The sequence below is a fragment of the Theobroma umbraticum genome, unplaced genomic scaffold, assembly GCF_002168275.2.
Source record: "Theobroma umbraticum cultivar Fairchild unplaced genomic scaffold, ASM216827v3 scaffold_95.0, whole genome shotgun sequence".
NCBI lineage: Eukaryota > Viridiplantae > Streptophyta > Magnoliopsida > Malvales > Malvaceae > Theobroma > Theobroma umbraticum.
In genome coordinates, this window is record NW_018397257.1 from 3,160,199 (window position 1) to 3,177,684 (window position 17,486).

Below are 17,486 nucleotides of genomic sequence, written 5' to 3' on the forward strand. Positions count from 1 at the left end.
CCATACATAACAAGTAAAAGGTAGTGACACGTCATGCATAACAAGTAAAAGGTGGTGACACGCCATGCATAATAAGTAAAAGGTAGTGACACGCCATCTATAACAAGTAAAAGGTGGTGGCATGCCATGCATAACAAGTAAAAAGGTTGTGACACGCCATGCATAAGAAGTAAAAAGTCGTGACATGCCATGCATAACAAGTAAAAGGTGGTGACACACCATGCATAACAAGACAAAGGTGGTGACACACCATGCATAATAAGACAAAGATGGTGACACGCCATGCATAATAGGTAAAAGGTGGTGACACACCATGCATAACAAGTAAAAAGGTTGTGACACACCATGCATAACAAGTCAAATGTCGTGACAGGCCATGCATAACAATTCAAATGTCGTGATTTGGTACGACCATAAGACCATAAAACTGGGAAGAAAACAGTTTAACTAAGGCAATAACATTTCAAAAATCACCTTAAACTACCCTAAACATAATTTCCTCTTAAACTAATCTAACATAACCATTCCAAAAGGCAATAACACGAACATATCAAACAAACCCAGCAAAAAAGTAAAGAACAAAAGATAGTTCTAATTTCAGACTGATTGACCTCTTCATTAATAACCGACATTGTTGCTTTCGTCTTGTTAAGCTTGCAAAGAAGGAAGTTCGACTCTCTAGTACCTTTGGTAATGAACAATGAATCAAACTCTCTGAGAACCCTTCACACAGACATTTGCGATTTCTAAAAAATAATTAATTTAAAATGAGATGGCCTTATAATATTCATTCAATGGAAGTCGAATCAGTTTCATCATTTTTTTGCCTCTTTTTTTTTCTTTAGCTTTCAAACATGTCTTGTCACGCAATGACAAGCCATGCCATCTGACACACACATGGTGTGTCACAGATTCTCTTAGTGGCGTGTCACAACCCTGAATGTTGCCGTGTCACAAACATCTTTCGTTGCAGTGTCACCAACTCTGAACACTAGCATCTCACAGATTCCCTCCATGGTGTGTCACAAACCCTGAACCCAGTCGTGTCACAGATTTCCTCCATGGCATGTCACAAACTCTGAATACTATCGTGTCACAAATTTCATCCATGCCGTGTCAAACTCTGAACTCTGGTGTGTCACAGATTCCTAAGTTTGTGTCACCAACTCTGAACACGGGTGTGTCATAGATTCCCTACATGGCGTGTCACAAACCATAAACCCTGCCTGTCACAGATTTCCTCCATGCCGTGTCAAACTCTGAACTCTAGCGTGTCACAGATTCCCTCCATGCTGTGTCACTAACTCTGAACACTAGCATGTCATAGATTCCCTCCATGGCGTGTCACAATCCCTGAACCCTACCGTGTCACAGATTCCCTCCATGGCATGTCACAAACTTTGAATACTATCGTGTCACAGATTCTATCCATGTCGTGTCAAACTCTGAACTTTGACGTGTCACAGATTCTCTTCATGCCGTGTCACAAACACCGAACTCTAGAGTATCACAAACTCTGAACTCTAGAGTGTCACAGATTCCCTCCATAGTGTGTCACCAATCTCTGAAGCCTACCGTGTCACAGCCCTGTTTCATGCCACATTCTCTACTGTGTCACATATTATCACAATGTCAACTCACATATTCCTTACGAGTCGTGTCACAAACTCTAAACCCTGTCATGCCACAGCTATCTCACATATGCCCTGCTGTAGCACGACGATTTCGTGCTTTGGATTCACAACTTTCTCCTTCCAATTCACCACCGTATCACGGATTTCTGGTTGCACATCATCCTCGGAGCTTTCGATTCATTGGGACCGGTTCTGAATGCCATGTCCGAAATATCTGAAAAACCTTCTGATGCAACATTATTTTGGCCCTCGCACAAGCTTAGCTAAAAAAAAAATGGATGTTTTGCAGAAAATTAGAAGTTCGTAAATTATTTGCATATTTACCTATTTATTTCTTGATTTTTCCCGTGTTTGATGGTGTGCCTCAACGAATGTTTCACTAAGGGCATTTTTGTCTCAAAATCTACTGCGATGGTTAAAAACAATTAAAATTATCTCGTTGCTTATTTTCAAAAATAGTTTAGTTTTTAGGGTAAAAAAAAAGTGCCTTTTTTAATTTTGATGTGACTATAATTTTGAAAAATAATTTAATTCGTAGAAACGACATCTCTAAATGTGATCTTGTTCAATAAGATCATTCTGTACTGAATTATGGTAGTTCTTATACCCTTTATTAACACAAGACGATTCCATGGTTACGAGTATTAATGATTTTATGAAAATGGATTGCAATACGGTTGTGTAACAAGAAAATAACACTCATATGTGGTCCTTTTAATGATTTCTGAATACTAGCTAAGAAATCCACCGGGCATCAACAATATGCCTCAATGTCTCTCACTTCATACCTTTAGACTCAAGGCTCCTTGATTGTACCATTTGTGAAGCATACTGAATTGAAAATTATTGAATTTTTAAGACAGACACTGAATTTTAAAATTTAAATAATATGACATGTTAATATGAAATGTGTACATGTATTAAAATATACTAATAACAACAAATTTGAATATGTGAAAGAACAATTACTATTAACTTTATGGTATATCATAAATTTATTTAATGGGTTATTAACAAGTTGTAGTACATTGTTAACATACCACCTTACAAATGGGTTATAGTGGTTAGTATATGACTTTATTAATAGTTTATACTAATTATTAATAATAACGTAAATGATGTTGTCGATACAACACTTGTCACGAGTTATAGTAATGACCATAATTAAAGATGATGAAATTTATTATTTTTAAAAAATGAATCATTGATTTGCTTGAATTAAATGATTTCTAAACTTATAAAATTATTCATTTTGGATAAAATGAATTTTTGACTATTTTGACAACATGATTTATTGAAATGTTCTTAAATGAACTATATGATATATTGGAAATGATACTTAATCCAATAAAGTGTTTGTGGCTATACTTGCTAAGCAATGGTTGCTCATTCCTTACATTTTTCCAAATGACTAGAAATGGGAGCTTTAAACTAATGGGAGGTAAGAAAACAATCTGAAAAATCTATGAGACTCTTATTATGTGTAATTGATAATTAAATTTTTAGTTGATTTAAATGATTCAAAAATAGTAACAAAAGTATCAGGCTTTTTTCTATTTTTTTTCTATTGATTACAGTCGAGAATAAGGCGTTAGTGATGCATTTATATAAATTTGGAAAATCAAGACTAAAATATCAGTAGCATATATATATATATGTATATATATATCCAAATTGCACTAGGAATCGACTCCGGGGAGGAGGATGAATGCACAAATATGAAGATATAATCTTTATTAGAGTATGGACTTTTGAAAATACAATTTGAAAATTTGATTTATAATTTGAAAATTATTTATTTTGGATACAAGAGTTTTTCCAGAGAGAGATATGATCTTTTGGAAGAAATTCTTATCCGAAAAACTATCCTCTTTCTTCTAAAGAATATAAAATAAATACAATTGCACTCTTTGACACAAGTGTTGATCAAAACTGTATAAAAGAAGGATTAATTCCTACAAAATATTATGACAGAACCTCAGAAGGTTTAAAAACAGCAAATGGTGGAAAATTAAAAATAACATATAAATTATCAAATGCAGAAATAATCAACCAAGGCATAAAATTCTTAACATCATTCTTAGTAGTCAATGACATAACCCAAGATATCATTTTAGGAACACCATTTATGTCTATGTTAAAACCTTACAAAGTCAAACATCAGGATATCAGTACAAAAATATTGAAAACCAAAATTAAGTTTCCTTTTGTAGAAAAACCAAGAATTAGAAACCTTAATTTATTAAAGAAACTTTCAATACATGAACAACAGGTAAATTCTTTGATAAATTATAGAAAAAATCAAATTAGTTATCTAAAGGAAGAATTTTCTTTTGAAAAAATAAATCAACAATTATAACAACAAGAAAACATACGAAAGATTAACAAAATTAAAGAAGAAATAGAAAAAACAATCTACTCTGACATCCCGAATGCATTCTGGGAAAGAAAGAAACATCAAGTAGATTTGCCTTATACAAAAGATTTTAATGAAAATAACATTCCAACAAAGGCCAGAGTAATACAAATGAATCAAGAAATGGAAGAATTCTGCAAAAAGGAAATTCAAGATCTACTAAATAAAAAATTAATAAGAAAAAGTTCATTCCCATAGAGTTGTTCAGCCTTCCATGTCATTAAAAATGCAAAGATGGAAAGAGGAACACCCAGACTAGTTATAAATTATAAACCTTTAAACAAAGCATTAGAATGGATCAGATATCCAATTCCAATTAAGAAAGATTTATTACAAAAACTTTGTAATGCAAAAATCTTTTCAAAATTCGACATGAAATCTGGATTTTGACAAATACAGATCAAAGAACATGAAAGGTACAAAACTGCATTTACAGTCCCATTTGGTCTTTGGTCTTAAAAATGCACCCTCAGAATTTCAAAAAATAATGAATGAAATATTCAACCATTATTCTCAATTTACAATAGTTTATATAGATGATGTTTTGGTATTCTTAAAAAACATAGAGAAACACTTTAAACATCTTGAAATATTCATAAACATAATCAAAAGAAATGGTTTAGTAGTATCCAAACCCAAAATCAGTCTATTCCAAACCAGGATTAGATTTTTAGGTCATTATATCACCCAGGGAACAATAACCCCAATAGAAAGGTCAATACTATTTGCTGATAAATTTCCTGACAAAATAACAGATAAAACTCAATTACAAAGATTCTTAGAAAGTCTCAATTATGTCATTGATTTCTATCCAGGATTGAGTAAAATGTGCAAACCTTTGCATCAAAGACTTAAAAAGAATCTAGAACCATGGACATCAACACACACGAATATTATCAGAAAAATAAAAAATCAAGTTAAAAACCTTCCCTGCCTACACCTAGCAGACCCAAATGCACCCAATATATATATATATATATACACACACATACATATGTATATGCATGCTTGCCAAAGTAAACAATTGCATAGTGATAAATACCATTGATGAAGCAAATGGACATTGCTGTGGGAAGTAAACAATAGACAATAATTCATTGTGAACAAAACCAAGCCATGGCAGTGACCACAAACTAAAACAATATTACGTGACACACAAAACCAATGAACGGAACAGCAACCATTTGACGTTAAAAAGACAAGTCAGCTTGTCTTGTTTAGGTTGAATGTTTGGCGACAAAATGCAGTCCTGCAGTTGTACATCCTTGAGCTGTCCACATTGAAGAGTGCAGCCTGCCAAGTAAAATGGTAAAATGTAAATCAAAGAGGTTGAGTAAAAAAAAAACTAATGCGAGCAGGGTATCTGTGCACTGTCAAGGAGTTGGGAAAATAAGTGAGGCTTATGTCCTGTTTGATTGCCCACAGCTGCATATGCGGTTTCACAAGGGTTACTCGGTTTGAAGATTGTCAAGTCAACTTGGCAACTTGTGCTGAACTCTGGGTGCATAATGTTAAAAGGTAAAGCTACCAGAATAATTAAATCAAGCTTCAGTTAACCATACGCAACTGTGATGGTTGTTGTCATTATTAATTTATGCCAAATTCATCCATTACTTCACTACCAAATTAATATCACCTCTGTAGAAGTTGTATACCACTTGTGCAGATGTTTCCTCTTCTTAGGAGCAAAATAATGAAGTTGTCATGACAACATATAGAAAGGGAAAAGAGATGGAAGATATTGCAATTGAAATTAACAATCAGAAGACATAAAATGTCCGAACCTGTTACATTCAAACTTTACATTTGGAAAAGGGAAAAAAAGAGGGGAATTGGCTAGTTTTAGGTTTAAACAAAGAAGTCTACATCAGATGTCAACTTATGCTGAGGGAATAGTACCTGTATCAAGTAAAGCTACAACATGCGGAACATTTGGTTTCCAAGACAGCTGAACTCTACATAGTTGCCAGTTCCAAATCAGAAAGCTTGTATGATTTACACATCATTCCTCTACTGTAAACGAAAAAGACATTTGGTATGTGACCGACTTTCCAAAGATCCTGGCCTTTTGTTGGTAGCATCCTTTCTTTGAATTCTGTTGGCATATCCCAAAACTCAAGAGACTTGAGATTGTCCATCCAAACAATGCCGGAGGGCACCTCCTTCAATTGTGGGCTACCCCCAATTGCTAAACCTTGAAGAGAAGGCAATGCTCCTTTCTCTATTTCTAGTGTAGTCAATCCATTCAAGCATCTAAGACCTAGAACCTTTAGTTTTTCAAAATGACCCTCCTTAAAATGTAGTTGGTCACCATCATATCCCCCATAAAGCCAAAGGTCAAGCAAATTGGGGAGAAGTTCAAGGACCTTCAGTGGATCTTCTGATAGCTTTGACCAAAACAGACAAACTCTAGAAAGACTCTTTAGTTTGGAGATACAATGAGGCAGCTTTTCCAATTCCCCTTTAACAAGAGGCGTTGAATGAATGGAGGAGGGGAAGATAGTGAGTGCAGTTCAAGAGGTTCTACCTCGTTCACTGAGGAGATACTTAGCGACTGAAGGTAGCATATTTCCTTTAATGCAGCACATAGAATTTTCCCATCTTCTGCTTTCAGTTTATTGATCCCTAATTTCCTCAACTGCTTCAACCTCCCCAACTCCTTAATGGCTACCTTGCTGTGCTCCACATCCAATGAACTAAGCTTCTGCAAACCATTCAAGCACCTGATTCCATTTTGTATTTTCACCCCTCGTGGAGTGTCAACGCTTAATTCACCATCATAATTAACAGAGAACGCCAAAAGGTATTGCAACCTGTGAAGCCTATTGATCTCATCTGGTAGTTCATGCACAAGGGAACGCTTTAAATCCAATGTCTCTAAGTTCTGCAACTTCCCTATAGACTTTGGAAGCATCTTTATTCTAGTATCTCTAAGACATAAATATCTTAAATTTAGTAGATTTCCCAATTCTTTTGGTAGGTACTGCAAAAGGCTTCCTTCAAAATCCAAAACTCTTAAAAGCTTCAAATTTGCGAAAAAGGTATTGAATAAAGGATTTGGCAATTTATCCACCCTGTAAAAGATTATAGAACGAGTTTGAGCGTTACTAGTTATCTCTGAAACATGGCCTGCCTCATCGCAGATAGATAGATGACGGGCTGTTCCATCGTGACTCGTGCAGTTTTCCACTGATGCCAATCTCAAATTCAACTCCTCTGATCTGGAAAGAATGACCTCACGTACCAAATCATGAACTCCACAATATCTAGCTTTGCCATCAAAGAAATGTCCTACCACTTGAACCAAATTTCTACGAATAAGCTCCGTTAAGTATCCCTCTGCAACCTTTTCCAGGGTGATGCCATGCTTTTCTTTCACAAACCCTTCTGCCATCCAAAGCCGAACTAGTTTGGAGCAGTTAATAGGGCAATCTTCTCTAAACATGCCAAGGTACAAGAAACAAGGTTTAAGGTGGGAAGGAAGTTCAAGGTAACTGAAAGAAAGAATTCTTTTGATATTGATGAGGTGAGGATTGCAGTGTAACTCTGCAGTGAGACTATCCAGCAAGTTTTGCCATTGAGACAAATCCTTACCTCTGGTTGACAAAAGTCCTCCAATGGCCACAACTGCAAGTGGCAAGCCTTTACATCGTTTAACGATTTCAAAGGACAATTTCTCCAATGTTGGAGAACATTGTTTTTCCACGTCAAATTGAAATGCCTTTCTGCATAGGAGCTTCTGTGCCTCCTTTATAGGTAGAGGATCTAGTTGATGGACGTATAAAAGTGAAGATCTCTTGCAAAACTCAGCAACATCCTTAATCTTGCTTGTGATCATAACTCTGCTACTTTTATTGTTATCGAGTAAAGCGTGTTCCACATCTCCCCAAAAGTCAATTTTCCACTCATCATCAAACACAACCAAGTATCTCTTCTTTGATAAGCACTCTCTGAATTTATTGATCAAGGACCCCTGATGCATGGTGTCAATTCCATGAGGAACGTGCTCATTTCTTTCTCCGGCGAACTGCTTTATCATGCTTCGAAGTACCTCATCTAATTTGTATGATTGAGACACTGTGATCCAAACATGACAATCAAAGTGTCCGATGACAACTTGGTTGTCATAAACTTTTTTGACAAGAGTGGTTTTTCCTACTCCCCCCATACCCACCACTGAAACCACAGTGCGCTGCGATGCCCCATCTACCAATTTGCTCACGAGTTCATTTTCCACAGGTTCAATTCCCACAAGTTCATCTTCCTTAAGAAAGAGGGAGCCAACTCGAGGATCATTCCAGGTATGGTTATTCTCAGCATTAGAACTTGATTCCCCCTAGCTCCAAGGAACTGAAACTATATCTTTGACTTCTCTCCTTGATCTCACGGATTGATCTTTTAATATCTTGAATCTCCGAGGCTATTTCATGACGAGGTCTAACAGTCTTCACCAAGCAAACCATCGTATTGAGGAAAGCCTTGAAACCGCGTTGGTCACGATGTTTTGCCACGCGAAGCATGTACTCATCCATGACATCTTCTATACGATAAGCTGCTTGTCTTACCTGTTTCACCCATGTCTTGACACTGCTGCTGACACTCTCTTTCTCCAACCTGGAATCTGCATCTTTTAGAAAAGATCTAATACTCTCCAGCTCGTCTTTGAGTTCTGCAACTTCTCTGTGGACACCGGTTAAAAGGTTTACCTCTTGCGTGAGCAGAACAATTAGCTTGTCGATTGCTAAGCTGACAGCAGTATCAGCCATAATTTGTTTTCTGAATGTTTCTTTCACTCAGCTGAATAAGATGTTAGAATTGAGTCCTTGCATGATTTTGCAACTTAATTTATGAAGAAAGGGTCTGTATCAACAACCCCTTGGAGTTTATTCTCTTCACCTTTTCGTTGCATTTGTGAAGGAAAATTCCAAGAACTTCCATCAATTTCTCCCATTGACTTTTTAGTGTTTATTCCGTTTGCATTGCAATATATGTGAACACGAGTTGGCTTCTATAGTCAGAAGTTAGCGGTGATCTAGTCTACTTTACCAATGTGAAAGCGATATTTCATCAATCCGAATGCTTTGACCCTTCTGTTTTGAGTTGTTCTTACAGAATGGGATGATCCGGAATATCCAATAATGCATGAATATCCCCCCCGGAGGATGGGCTCGAAGCATCCAGTGGGTGAGTAAGGGCTGGGCTGAGAGAGACTCCATTTTGTCCCATGAGTATTTGCAGTCTAAATAAATTGCTGATGCAGTACAATTTTCTAATTGTTATATCAAAGGCATTCATTATGTGTTACTTTTGAGGTAATTAGTAGAAGAAAAATGCAGTTTCTCTTTTACTTATGGATAATTAATTGTGGTAATTAATTTTGTTCTCTCATGTCTATACCTCAACATTGCCATTTCTTGTTTCCTCGCCCTCCTTAAACACTGATGACGGATTAAATTGTTAAGATTGCTGTTGGACATTGAAACTTGCAGGCATGAAGCCAGTAGTATTTCCTCATGATACCATCATTCTTGATCTTGTACTTCTTGGGAATAGTTCACTGTTGTTTCCAGGACAAGCTTACTATATATAAAAAAGAAAAAACAAAATATAATAAAAAATTTTACAGATTATGACTTGCGAGAGGACCATAAAAACATGGAAAGGTGATTAAATTATCTGCTGGTAAGGCACATGCCAATTTTCTAGCAAATGGAGGGAAAGCCTAATGGGAGTCTTGCTGGAATTCCACAACGGCATACGCCATACCATAAACAAAGCCATATTTGGGTGAAGCTTTACAATAAGTAGTACTATTGCATGATTTATTCCTGGTTGCCTAATTTGACCCGGAAACAATCACTTCCTTTCCTGCCCACTTTTTCAACTTAAAATTGTCAAGGCCGTGGAAGCAAAGCCATGGAGCATGCATCATCAATGCCAACTCAGCCTACCACAGGCTTTATCTTTAATGTGTCCTATTACTTTGCTTTATTATCAGGGCTCACTTTGCTTTCCTCATGACCATTTCCAAGGTTGGTCAAGCCACTAGAGTTCCACATATGTTTTGATGAAGACACAAATAAATAGATTTTTTTTACTCATTAAAGTTGACTACATATTTGGTACGAAATTGTAATTAAACATTTGATTTGGCACCTAACAACTAAAATGCACAATTAAATACTTCAAATTTGATTATCAGATAGCATATTTTACTAGCTCTGTTGTTGTTGTTTCTAAAAGGGAGGTAAATTGGGGAGAGAGAGGGAAAAGGCAAAGAAATAGAGAGAAAAGAGGGGGTTTGGTTGGCCTTGATTTGGTCAGCCCTGCCCTTTCTATCCTTTCTCTTTCTCTTCCTCTTCCTTTCCTCTCTTTCCTTTCTCCCCCCAAATTTTTTATTCTTTTAATGAGTTGGCAAGGTGTGCAATTTGCATAATTCTGCATTTTTATTCTTCAAGTACCAAATTGAACATTTAACCATAATTAAATACTAAATGCGTAATTAACCCCATTTATTAATCGCTTGCTTTTTATAACCCGAGCTAATGTTTTCCATATTTCATATCAAATCTAGGAATTAAGTTTTTAAAATTAATCTCTTCAAGTATCATTTTGTAAGTTACAAATCAGTGTTTCACACTTGAGTATTTTGCTCAATAATAAGCACATGAGTTTTTTTTACTTGAATTCAATTTTTTTTTTAAATTGAGAAAGGGAATTCAAATTTTATTTTTTAAATAGGGATTATGTATCAATCAAAAAGTTGAATGCCAGATTCTTGAATTTAATTTTTCTTTTCACTAGACACTTAATTTATAAAGATAGTGAGAAAATTTAAAATTTTTGCATACAAAGTAGACATACATGGATAGAGAGATGGATGGATAGTTAAATGCAAGATTTTTTTTTTTAAAAAAAGAGAGATTAGAAATAAGGATGACCTGATCACATGATATTATATAATTGGATGGAGAAGAGAGAAGGTGAGAATCCATGACAGGGTTGATTAGGAATAAGCACCTTGCACTTCTAGTGGTCAGCTTTGGAGTCCATATGTAAAACGTTTTGCATTTTTATATGGCTTATCTCTAGTCTGCCTGATGCCAGATGGCCTTTCCAGTTGCTGTCAATAGTTTTCCCTTCCAAGAAACCGCAGTCCTTGTCATGCCATGCTCAATTATTTATGGCTTCTTTTCCAATCAATTTGCGTGTGGTCAATATATAAGTTCCAGACTTCGGCTACAAGTCAAAGTGACTGTTTCATGGTCCAAGTTTTCCAATCTCCCTCTCTATATAACAAGCTTCCCTAGCTAAGCATTGCTCCTGCACATTTCCTGAAATTCTCTCTTCCAACTTCACAAAAGCTTGCAAGCCATACTTTGTAACTCTTCCCAGAGTTGTGTCAATTTTCGTACAAATGGAGCTGCAGATGTTCTTGGGAGATTCCTTATTAACGAAGGTGGGCATGTTTGTGGTTGTTCAAGCATTGGTTTATCTCATCCTTTCTAAGTCATCTGATATTTTTGCCAAGAACAAGGTGAGATCATTAAGCTTCAAACCTGCTCGTTCTGTTAGCATTCGCCGTATGTTGGCTGCTATCTCTGATTTACCACAAGGCGTCGAGGCATCACCGTCATCGAGGGGTTTAAGATCACCAACCCAAGAATATCCCAAAATTGAAGAACATCAATCTTACTAATAATCATGTTTACTTCTCTGTTTTACGATGATTCTTTTGTCTTTTAAAATATTGCAATGTGTATTTGCTATTCATTGTTCTGATAGTAGAACGCATTTGTTCCGTTTCTGATTCTTGTATTTTTCATTTTTGATGGAGATTCTTGTAATTATGATCACAAATATAGACGTTGAACAATTACCTTGAATTTCCTTGTATTGCCTAACAAAATGGTAGCAATCTTCATTAAACAGAAGGCACCATTTTTTTAACCATAAAAGGTAAAGTGTTTTAAAAAATATTTTTTTTAAATTTTAATTGATTTCAATCAAGAAAAAAGATTTTTGGACAAAATTGCCTGTAATAAAACATCTTCATATTCCAGTTCATATGTTGAAAAAAATATTATTGCATGTTATGTTGAAAAAAACATTTATTATACTTTATTTTTATTATTATTATTATAGGAAATGTAAAAAATAAAATAACTCAAATGCTAATTATCCAAATTAGAGGATTTTGGATAATATCTTTTTGTCCAAATCCATTTCATCCAATAGTAACGTTGACGTTGAATAATTTTTCAATGAGAAATTATGAGAGATAATTTTCCTCATAAGCTCAATTAAAAAATATTATTCATTATAATTTTAACTATTTTTAACCAAATTTTGACATAACTTGATAATAGTGCCCTTTAAACAATTTCAGACAAATTAAAATGATTTCGGTTTTCTCTATCCCGCCATCCAGATAAAAATTTTAAAATTAAATCTTAATTTCTCTCTCTTGTCAAATACTGTCGTCTTACCATCCAGCCCTTTCTCACTATCCCAAAAAGCAAAGATGACATCAATGAATGCGTTTTAAGTTCTTGGGCTTCTTGGTTTATATTTATAAAACGTCAAAGTTGAAAGATTGAAATTGATTAACCATATCTGTATATTAGATCACTGTATGACTTAGACAACTTAAACCTAGCTACGAGCAAGCAAATCAATTAGTTATTAGGTATTGCATTACTAGTTTTTAGATATTGTTACTGATTTTTAAGTATTGTGAGATTGATTTTTAGGCATTGTGTGACTTAATCGTTGCGTCTCTGGTTTTTAGGCATTACGTGACTAGGTTATGCGTATTACGTGACTGATTAATGCCTAAGTCACACAGTGCTAAAAAACTAATCACGCAATGCCTTATTAACTAGTCACACAATGTCTTACTAACTAGTCACGCAGTGCCTAGCAACTAGTCACATAATGTTATACCAATCAATTATGCAATATCTAAAAATTAGTCATGTAATGCTTAAAAATCAGTCACATAATATTTAAAAATTAGTTACACAATGTCCAAAAATCGGTTATGACATACTTAAAAAACTACTAAAACTACTGAATTCTATTTAATAAAATCAACAACTTCAAACAACACACCATATTCCATTTAATAATACAATTAACGAATATGTCTACTTGGAAAAGAATGCTCAAAATGCTTAAAGATTTTTCTTCACGTATCAAAAACCACTCCAAAATACTTAAAATGCTCAAAGCACTCAACGGTTTTTCTTCATGTATCTAAAACCATTCCAAAATGCTCAAAATGCTTAAAAGTTTTTTTTTTTTGATAAGGAATACTTTAGAGATGAATGGTCTGGTGAGGAAAGGTCAAATGATATGAGTCGGTTTGGTGCATGGATTTAAATATATGAGTCATTTTCATTAAAAGTAATTTTATCTAAAATTAATTTTTCTTGACTAAAAATAATTAAAATGATAAAGAAACTTATTTTTAAAAACACATTATATAAGGGGTATTTTTAAAATGAACCTTTTTTTCAATATATCTTCATTTTCATGTCAAATTTCTTTTTGATTTTAAACTTGATCTCTATTGTGAAAGTGTTTTAACTCAAAGAGTTTATATCCTAGTAAAATACAAAAATAGAGAATAAGTTACACACAACGTTTAAAAAATTTTTTTGTTACATGTTTTGTTAAAAAAAATTATTACATGTTTTAACTCCAAGAGTTTATATTGTAGTGAAATATAAAGGAACATATTACATGTTATGTTTATAACTAGAAAAGAAAAATAAAACTACACTACAAACCTATGCAGATGTTGCACACTTCAGTAGAAGATGCTACACATCAAAACTTTAGTAGCAAATGTTACATATCAAGGTCAAAGCTTCAGCAATAGATATTACACGTCAAGGCCAAAGCTTTAGCACCAAATATTACACGCCAAAGCTTCCTTCTTCATACTAATGTTACATGCCAAAGCATAAATCACTTTGTTACATATCAAGGTATGTTCTACCAAACTTGAATTATTAAAAAACTCAACACTAATAAATCCAAAAAGTTGTTGTTACTAACTATGCCATGCTTTTGGTCTGTAGATCGACAATGATATGGCGAGATGGTGAGATATAGACAGAGAGAGGGTTTTGTGAAGGTAAATTAATAAATCCAAGAATATGTTGTTACCTTCATGCCATGCTCTTTCGTTTGTAGATAAACAATGATATGGCATGATGACAAGAGATACATAGACAAAGATGGTGATGGTTAGTGGTGAAGTCAAAATTTTATGTTTGAGGGGAAGAAAACAAGAAATTCAATGTTTGTAGGGGCAAAATTATAAAGTTTTTAAAAAATAATGAACAAAATTATAAAATTTATAAAAATAAAAAAATAATTAAATTTTAAAAGTTTAGGGGGGGGCCTATTAGCTCCTTTCCCTTCGCCCCTGGTGATGGTGGTAAAATTAGAGAGAGTTGGATGGTGAGAGGGAAAAATGTGGAGCACAGCAGACAAATGGGAGGAGAGAAAAATTGAAAGCATTTAATTTGTCTAAAATAGTTTTAAAGGTATTTTTGTCAGCTCATGACTAAAATTGAGTAAAAACAGTTAACTTTATATTAAAAGCTATTTTTGAAATGAGCTTACGAGAATGATCATTTCTCACAATTTCCTTTAAAAAGAAACTATCAAATCTTTTCTTGGGATTAAAGTGTACAACTTAACATGCACTTTGGAAGGATTCAATTTGACCACACTTGACCCATGCGTGCTCATCCATATTTTTTTCACATAAATTCTATGAACTTCTTATATTCTTATCATCACTGAAAGAAGATTCTAACAACAAACTTGACAAATTAGACGAAGTTTGTCTTGAAAAATAATTAGAGATAGTCAAATAATTGTCTTCATTTGACCAACATAAATACACTAATATAATGTAATTATGTAAGTATAATTATCTCAATTCCATCAACACTCAATTAAAACTTGGAATGAAGATGCGAGAAAGGAAATAAAGTCCATCGTGGTAGCTCCAAACTTCGAGATGCTAATATGCTTCATATCAAATATGCTTATGCTATTGTGAAAATTTTGTAAGAGAAGTTAGAAATGGTAAATGCAAGGTGGGTGTATCGAGTAGAAGCTGATAATGTGAAGATAATATTTTCATTGGTCAAAGTATTAAGGAAGTTCACGTATTATAAGTTTAGTTTAATTTAGTCTTTATCTAAAATTTGGTTAATTTAGTCCTTATATTTTGATATTGTGTGCAATTAGATCTTTATGAATAACTTTATCCAAATTGGCCATTAACTGTACTTACATGGTACTAATATGTCAAATGATGCTAAGGTGGCTTTTCTTTTTCTTTTTTTTCTTTTCCCATTTGCCCAAAACTACTTCGTTTTGGTAGAGTTATTAAAGCACATTTAATTATTTTTTTCCATTTAATTTTTCCTTTTCTCCTTCTCCCTACCCTACCTTTCTCTCCCCAAGATCGCCCTCCCCAAATCCAAATTCTGACCTTCGTCTCTGATGGTCAGAAATTCCAAAAACATCATAACTCCTTTTTTGCCCTCTTTCCCTTAATCAGGATAGATTTTTCAAAATCTATCTCAATTTTCTTATATCTAAAATAGATAACCATCCCAAAAAAGAAAATTTCTAAAAAATTAAGAAAACCCTCCTTTTTTGCTTGTTGTTTTTTGTTTTCTTTTGCCATATTTCATTATTTTTGCTTAGAATTGAAAGTGAGAATGAGACACCATGAGGCTTAAGGTTTTTTCGCTTGTTTTTTTTTTGTTTTTTTTTCTTTTGCAATACTTTGTTGATTTTTGCTTGTTATTGGAAGTGGGAATGACACCCCATGAGGTTGAAGGGGTTGAACTTGGGTTTATTGCACTTTCCTTTCCGTTCATCTCAGTATTGAAAAGTAATTGGGGTTTTTGGTGGTTGGCTTCTAAATAGTGTTCATGCATGAGATTCTTGAAGCCAATGTTGATATGGTTGGATGAAAAGTTGTTAGATAGAAGATTCAGTTCCCAAAAGACTAAAGCAAGTGCATCACTTAAGTTAGGGTTTAAGGTATTGTTATCAGTTTAGTACACGTAAGTATATGTATTGAATAAGTAATATAGATAGTAAGTCTATAATCGTATCCTATAGGGATTTGCTCTTAATGTTTCACAAAGTATTAAAATTATGCCAAATTAAACTTATTTGAGCAACTCAATTTTATAGAAAATCAATTACAACTAAATTCAATCAAACATTAAACTAATTAACATAAACTAAAAATTCACTAAAGAGGCAATAGATTAAAATTTAAGATTATGGGTTCATTTAACATTTCATTTGACCTTTGTTTCTCCAATATTTATATTCATGGGTGGTTTTCCTAATCTAGAATCCAAACCCATGCATAAGTCTCCATCAAAATACTTGTGCAAATACCTAACTTAATTGGATCACTACATGTCTATAGTAATCAATTAAACTATGGTTCATTAAGTTATTGTTCTAATTTGACTATGTATGGCATTTAGGCATATGCCTATCCTAATTGTGAATCAGATCACCTATTCTCTAAGTGACATGAACATACACTATTCAAAACATAATCTAATTTAAAATCACTCTGTCGAGTCTCATTTAGATTTACAAATCATTCAATTATTAGCCAGACAATTAAAAGGTTTATGAACAAATTTGAAAAAAATATAACCATACCCATTAATAATAAACAAAAGAGAAACAACTATTCAACTTATATGTTGAAATCCACCTCAATCTTAGAAAAATAGTTTAGCTCATGATAACTAAAGCAAGCAACATGATTTCATCGAAACAATTCATGTTTACAGCGAAAGAAAGAGAAAGATAACAAAACTAAAGTGAGAAACAGGTTTCTGTTGAATCCAATATTCACTTATCTTGCTTTCTTCTTGTTTGCTCTTATGTAAAACCACTCTTTTTCTCTGAAAAGGTTGCCGCTCAATCCTTTTCTAATGTTTTTGCTTGAAAAGGCCTATTTATAATCCCTCGAAAAGCCCTAAAAGACTAAAACTCGTAGTGCAAAAAAAATAGAAAACTTGAGATGGCACCCTGTGCTGGGGAGCTGGTGCCGTGGCACTATCTCCTTTGGACAATTACTGTCCCATGCTGTCGAGGTTCTAGTCCTGTGGCCTTGAGACTTTGAGGCCATGACGTTAGGTCCTCTAGTTTTCCCTTGTGTAGACTGCTACAATGCTCCGACTTCTACAAGGTTTTTGATCATGATCCGATTACAACTAAGAAAAGTAATAAACATAAATGTTGTATCTCTTTTTGTTAGTTTTCTAGTGGTCCAAGAATCTCATCAATCTCTTATAGTGCGAGTTATGGCAAAAATATCGTAATATGTTTAGTAAATATTTGCACCTAGCCATCCTTGTGCAATT

The 17,486-nt window shown here is 34.0% G+C and overlaps 2 protein-coding genes across 2 annotated transcripts; one reads left to right on the forward strand and one right to left on the reverse strand.

The window, feature by feature from the left end:
- Positions 1-5,082: 5,082 nt before the first annotated feature.
- LOC110412646 (disease resistance protein RPM1-like) lies at positions 5,083-9,163 on the reverse strand. The gene is given in 4 exon segments (XM_021423236.2): positions 5,083-5,343; positions 5,950-6,514; positions 6,517-8,377; positions 8,379-9,163. Coding segments are annotated over 3 exon segments (2,808 nt in total). The 5' UTR covers positions 8,817-9,163; the 3' UTR covers positions 5,083-5,343; positions 5,950-6,005.
- Positions 9,164-11,339: 2,176 nt separating this feature from the next.
- LOC110412682 (uncharacterized) lies at positions 11,340-11,936 on the forward strand. Its single transcript, XM_021423281.2, has one exon. The coding sequence runs from the start codon at positions 11,468-11,470 to the stop codon at positions 11,747-11,749; it is 282 nt and encodes a 93-aa protein (XP_021278956.1). The 5' UTR covers positions 11,340-11,467; the 3' UTR covers positions 11,750-11,936.
- The last annotated feature ends 5,550 nt before the right edge of the window (positions 11,937-17,486 follow it).

What these genes read in the sequence shown, in the direction of transcription:
- LOC110412682 (XM_021423281.2), top strand. Translation starts at nt 11,468, where the DNA reads ATGGAGCTGCAGATGTTCTTGGGAGATTCCTTATTAACGAAGGTGGGC.